A 6796-nucleotide genomic window follows, 5' to 3' on the forward strand; every position below is an offset into this window, starting at 1 on the left:
GTGTGTGTGTAAAAGACACTGTGTAATTGATTGTATGGGTTTTATGCACATATGCCACTCATGATGTTCATGTTTAGTGTGCATATTAACCCATTTGTTGTATTTTTCCCATGATATGTTTCAGGGTTTTCTTGTGTTGGTGTGTGTGCACATTAGTTGAGTACACACTGAGTTGTAAATGCTGTGTAATGTGGTTATGCAACATGGGGCTGCCAGCCGGTTGGCCTCACTGGAGCATGAAATGGAGTGTAATTGGTAAGTGTGTGGTCTAAAAGCACTATGCAAGAATGGCATATGAAGGTATACACACGCACAGCACATGGTGTGTGCTGGTGGCTTGCAGACAGCTGGGATTTAACAGTCGCATGTGTGCATGTCTGTTTCTGATTCCTCGGTAGGGGGAAGAATCGCCGGCAACAGTTTTTTCCTCTTCCCTCATACGATTTTTACCGGTTCTATATAACTCATATTTGGCTCTTCAGAGTTATCAGTTGTTTTGGATGTCTGAGCTTTAGTGAAATAATTTACTTTGGAGCTAGATGTTAAATTTATTATAAAACAGTAAAAATACACTTTCTGACCTGGCTTGTACACAAGCCTGTGTCTACACAACCAGTGAGGTAATTTTCTAATAGTGTGGGACATTTTATCCTGGGAGATGTTAAAGGATAAATCTGGTGCTGTGTTATTTTCATACATTTGGCCATCGTTCAATAATAATAATATACTCTCCAAGTTAATTGCTGATATTTGGGAACATGAGCAGCAAGATGATCAGACAGGTTTAAAATAAACCACCAGAAGAGTATTTCTGACACTTTGTGTGTGCTCACTTTCAGTGAACAGAGTGTTTTTGTTGTTTAGATAATATAACCGCCTTTGCTGTTTGCATTTCTCACCCCGGCACACTTGGTTGTAGAGTTGATGCCATTTTTGCTTTTCTACCACCATTAAACTATAGTATCAAATGAAAATTAATGAATTTAAAGGGGGCGTATATTGACATAGCGACATTACCTTTGGCCCTACAAGACCCCTGAACTTAATTTCCACTGGTTGGAGGATCAGATGTATGTCAATGTGCTGAAATTGGACACTGTAATTTTGTGTTAGTGACACTGGGGGTTGTTATAGCCATCTAGGTAGAGACCCTTTGTGACTTGATCATCATTTATGATTTATTTTGCTCTCAGTCACACGCTGACACATGTACACTCAGACAGGAGAACATACTGTGCAATTGACCTCTAGGTTATGTGCCGGTCAGGGTGGATACAAGGACAACCAAGGTATTGTCTCTAACAGATTGAGTGGGCGTGTGTGTATAATCAGGTTGTGAAGAGCGACAGTAGCTGTTTCAACAGAGAGCACTTGCATCATTAAATGGGTAATACTGATACCCACTGCTGAAATGTCACTTTTGTTCTTGGCAATGCTCGTTGTTTTTCTAAAAAAAAAAAAAGACCCAACTCTTGGTAATGCTACAAATCTAACATAATTTTGATCAAAAAGTATTTTGTTCCAGTCAGATTGAAGAACATTCTAAAAAAACACAGGGTTAAGCATTTAGTTTTTACAGTTACCATGAAATTTTCACTCACCCTTTCTCTCTAAGTAGTGTGCCACTGCGAAATCCTGCATCAGTTCCTATCTTGGTTACAGTGTCTTACTTATCGTGTCACTTGTCTAAATGTCTGCAACATTATCTGGGCACAAGCTGGCCTAGGAGGTCGATTCCTGTCAGTGAGTCCTCCTTAACTGCTCTGATTTACATGGTGATCAGAGCGGCTGGGCAACAACTCCCCCATGGTTGGATAGTGCCCCCCCACCCCCATATACACACACACACACACACATACACATAAACATTTACACATACACACAACACACACACACACTACACATAACACTTACACATCACACACACACACACAAATACATAGACACTACTCTCTTCGCAGTGTGGTTTATGGCTGCAGAAGCTCCTATTAGCAACGGCTCATAAAATCTGCGACTGTTGGTCTGTTAAACACTGCTCTGAGAAAGCACACAAGTATAAAGATGCGCACCATGTTGTACATGTGCGTGTAGGTACACACACACACAAACACAGACCTTTTTCTGCAATACTTTTATCTTAACCTAGAATTTAAACCTTTCACTTGGAGACAGTGAAAATGAATCATAACACAATAGAGACATAGTGTAGTGACTTATACCAGATGTTCAGTAACTGATATTTTCACTATCTATTAATCAGGCTATTAATATTTTCATCATTTATTTTTTCTTGTTCGAGCAAAATAGAGCAATAATATGAAACAGATAAAAGTGGAAAATTTCAGTTGTTGTTCAATGAATCGAAATTGTTGTTGATTCACTTTATGTCGATCAGCTAATCGTTTCTGCACTACTATAACTAAAACTTTACTGACATTTTCCTTAATGTTTTTGACAGATGCCTCATAATGAGGATCTATTGAAGGCAGCATTTCAAGTTAGATTGATTGCCTGAAAATGTCAAGCGAAGCCATGCATGTCATATATAAAGAACCCGGATTGCATAGATTTCTACGACTACTCACTTGCATATTCTTTCAAGGTATCTTAATACACTCCGTCTCACTCCGGTGTGCCTTGCCAAACAGTATTGGAGAATCACAGTCCCAGTGGGAACGGAGCGTGTAACCCTGCCAACTGTTTGTGCCACATCCTACATACTGAGCAACACAGGCTGTGAGGCTGCAGTTATTGTGCAGTGCTTGTCCTCCATTCTGTTAATGGCTTTATCTCACTCACTCTGCTGAAAGAGAATGTCACCAGTTCAATTAGGACTGGGAAGAAGTGGCCGTGCAAATGTTTTTTGCATGTGTATGTGTGCAAATGTGCAGTTGGTCCTAGATTTCAAGTAGGTTGATAGTGGCACTCAAGCTATACTACTCTGAAAAGGTCATCTCTCATCTGTGTGTGTGTGTGTCGTGTGGTGTGTGTGTGTGGTGTGTGGGTGTGTGTCAGTTAGCATTGCCTGGTGTGTGGTTTCTCTTTGAGTAGAATGTGTAGTGAATCTTTTAAAAGGAACATTGTGGTCTTGTAGGATAAGCAGCTTGTTGAGAGCAGTCTCCTCGGTGTTGAACTGGGTTAGTTCCTCAGGCTTCCACTGCATGCTGTGATTAACCCTTAATGATTAAACAGGAAACCTTCATCCTTCAGATTCACGTAACCAAGTGATTGGGTGTAACAATACCTTGTAATCTTGTAAATTGTTTTTCTTTAAATAATAAAAAATATCTTTATATTTGCCCAAAAATAAAGAGATAGAAGAGACAGACAGCATGGACAGAAGAGAGAGAGAGAAGAGAGAGAGGATGAGAGACAGAGAAACCTAAAGAAAAAAGCCACAGTGACTTCTGGGTAATTTTATTAATGTATGTGATAGCTATAATAATAAGTAAATGGCAGATTAGAAAAGAGGAATTAAAGTTTAAATTAAATTGAAAGTTGGTGTTGTTGCTAGCCATATAAACGCTGAGGAATCATGTGAAACTAACTGTGTTCTGACCAAAGCATTGTAATTATATTCAATTATCTGTCTGTACAGGTATTCCTGTTCATTAATTCAGTTGCCCCAGAGAATTAACAATTATGTGTATTGCTGCTCAGAATTTGTGCTTCAATAATAATTTATAATGCACTCTTGCAGGTTATCCCTAATCCTTTACATTTTAATTGTATTAGTTAATTACCTTAATGGTTTCAGATATTTGAATAATCTCAAAACATAGGGAAGTATTGTCCACTTTCACATTTAACCACCGCTTAAAATGCTCTGTGACACATGAACAAGATGTAAACATCTGAACACAATTCATAAGTTGTTTTCATATGAATGCACAGCACCAGGACACATCTGGGTCAGTATTAATGGAGAGAGTGTGAATCACAAAAGCCTGAGTTACACCTTGCTTCCCCTCATTCATCTCTTTACATTTCCATTTATCTTTGAATTCAACCTTCCCCCACAACCCATTTTTTTCCCTTTAAAATTTCTAATATTGTTCGCAGCCTTCCTCCACTGTCCTCTATTCCCTCTGCCTTCTGTGGCATGCCCCTCTATGTTCTGTCGTTTACTCTCCCCTGTCTGATACCTCCCACCTGATCCTCCTCTTCCATGTTTTTTTCTCCCTTACACTCCAGAGAGTACGAAGGAGGCAAATGAGGAAGCCAGAAGAGCTGACTTTAATTCCCAGGGCCAGGTATCTGATTGAATTAGGACAAGGTGGGAGAGGATGTTGAGGATTTGGTGGTCAGCATGAATGTCTGATACCCTGCTGTGTATGTCGTGTATATGTGCATGTGTGCATGCATGCGTGTCAGTTGTCAGTTGTCAGTGCCATTATAAATGGGGAGGCTGTTCACTGTGTTAAGTTACTGCCTCTTTCTATAGAGGTATACATGTCCAGTTCTCCATGGAAAGCCATCACTCAACACCACAAAAAGCCATTTGTATCCACGCTTGGCGGGACAGTAAGGTGGCAGGGGGTGCATCTTTGTGGTAGTGCAAAGCATCTTGTTGCGAACTGGTGTGTGTTTTTTTTTAATTTTCGGTGTGTGATGAAGAGGAGTTAGTCCCCAACTAGGGAGAACAAAGCTCGATTTGATGGATTTAAAGCTCTATGTGTTGTCGGAAAACCTCTCTCTAATGCGGTGCATTGCTGGTGGACAAAGACAGGCGGAGAGTTTTTGTGTGTGTGTGTGTGTGTGTGTGTGTGTTGCGTGTGTGTGTGTGTGTGTTTGTGTACAGATATGCATGTGTCCCCATGTTTTAGTGTTTCAAATGAGTTTTAATGAGAATGTACTAAATTTGATTTCATTCTCCTTCCAGAGGTCCTTCCGTTCTTTCAGTAACGATGACCGCCACGTCATGGCAAAACACTCCACCATCTACCCCTCCTCTCAGGAGCTGGAAGCCGTACAGACGCTGGTCTCCACTGTCGAGTGCGCCCTCAAACACGTCTCTGATTGGCTGGATCAGAGCATCGGTGATGTCAACAGCCAGGTCAACACCCACCCAGCAGACAGCACAGAGGATGATGATCCTGGTGATGAGCCCAGCGACGAAACTGAGGATTCCAGTGACAGCTACAGGTGGGGTTGCAGTGACTCACAGTAGATTGAATTATTATTTTTTGCTTTCAATTATTTTCTTTTTTATTATCATAAATTGACCGTTAGTTGGTATATAAAGTGTGAGAATCTTGACATGACCTAGGAAGCAACATCTTCCTGCTAGTCACACAAGACAAGAAATTAGATCGACATTTTGGGTAATTCGCTTATTCTCTTTCTTCCAGTGAGGAAATTAACTTAAAACCACTTGACAATCTCTGGGCACTGCTTCCGTGGTCGGCTATCTTCATGAATCTTTTTATTAAGGGTTCACTACTTCTCATTAAGGGCTTGAATTGCCTTGTCGGATCTTATTTTATAATCTTAACTGGCACCTTGTATTTTAATCTGTTAATCGTACAGCTACTTACCAAAGATTAGATAAAATATTAATACGTATTGACATTGACAAAATCAATTTATTAGACACAAAATTGGAATTAGGATTTTAGTATGTGTTTTTTACTTTTAAAGATGTACATAAAAAAGTAATTTTCCTTTCAGATTTCTGTAGTATTTCAAGAGCCAAGCATAGCCTTTAGTGAAAAAGGGGTAACGTTTAGATAAATTGAAATGTGTTTGTCCTTACACTTAAAAACCAAATAAGATGTTACCAATGGTTTATTTTTCTTTAAAAACAGAGAGTCCAATAGTGGTGGTGTGCTGTGTGGAGTGATGAGGATCGGCCTGGTGGCCAAAGGCCTCCTGATCAAAGGCGACATGGACCTGGAACTCGTGCTGATGTGTAGAGACAAACCCACACAGACACTGCTGGACACTGTCTGTCACAATTTACCCACACAGATCGAGGTTAGAGACACACCAACACTCACACACTCACACAGATCCATGCTTACGGCCATATAATGCTGCTCCTTAGTCTTTTGTTTTCTCTCACACACTCGCTCATAAACATGCTGTTGACATTCACACACACATTTGAGCAATGCATCTTAGCTTTGCATCAAACCTTTAAGGGATTTAGTCTACCAAATTGAATCCAAGAAAGTTCTATTTTCATTGCACAGTCCTCTCCTCTCTTCAGAAATTAAGCTATCTGGACGAGCTTCCACGTTTTATGAGTGTCTCTGCTTGAATTTGCCAACTCTCGCTGTATAAGTTCCTGTGTGAGTATAAGGAGAAGCGTCCTGAGTGTTGGCATACGTAGGCAAGCGACAGCATTATTGTCAAGTGAGAAGTTGAGAGGTGTTTTAGTATGTATGAGTCATGTGTGATTAATGCTCCCGTCACTACCTCAGTGTCATGTGTCCTCATTAAGAAGTCATATCACAGAAATGAAGCTCCTGGCGTTCATACACACACACTCTTTTATTTGTTGCAAAACAAAAGAGAGTGCACACAGAGTGCAGGCACAAATATGCATATTTTTCATCTTTTTCGACACACATTGTGGCAGCCAGGTAAATTTTTGCATTCAGTAACAATCTGTTAGAAGAGAAAGTATTAAGCTACGAACGTGTTAAAAACTCCCCAACCTGACCAGCTAGTGCAGAAATTACTCATTGAATAAATTCTGCCCCTGTGCTTCTTCTCTGCTCGTTCTCTTTTTAAGCAGTTAAGTAGTGTGAGAGAGAGAACGACAGGAAGGAAAAGTGTGTGTGTGTGTGTG

The 6796-nt window shown here is 40.2% G+C and overlaps 1 protein-coding gene across 6 annotated transcripts in view; it reads left to right on the plus strand.

Annotated features, from left to right (window-relative positions):
- strbp (spermatid perinuclear RNA binding protein) overlaps positions 1-6796 on the plus strand; it is a 73145-nt gene that overhangs the window by 45808 nt on the left and 20541 nt on the right. For all 6 annotated transcript variants that reach the window (XM_035668614.1, XM_035668612.1, XM_035668611.1 and 3 more), the window contains 2 exons: positions 4883-5145; positions 5808-5976. In XM_035668614.1, the coding sequence (XP_035524507.1) occupies positions 4883-5145; positions 5808-5976 (432 nt within the window). The remainder of the gene's footprint in view (positions 1-4882; positions 5146-5807; positions 5977-6796) is intronic.

Source organism: Morone saxatilis, unplaced genomic scaffold, assembly GCF_004916995.1.
Source record: "Morone saxatilis isolate NCDOM2014 unplaced genomic scaffold, NCSU_SB_2.0 Contig21, whole genome shotgun sequence".
Lineage (NCBI taxonomy): Eukaryota > Metazoa > Chordata > Actinopteri > Moronidae > Morone > Morone saxatilis.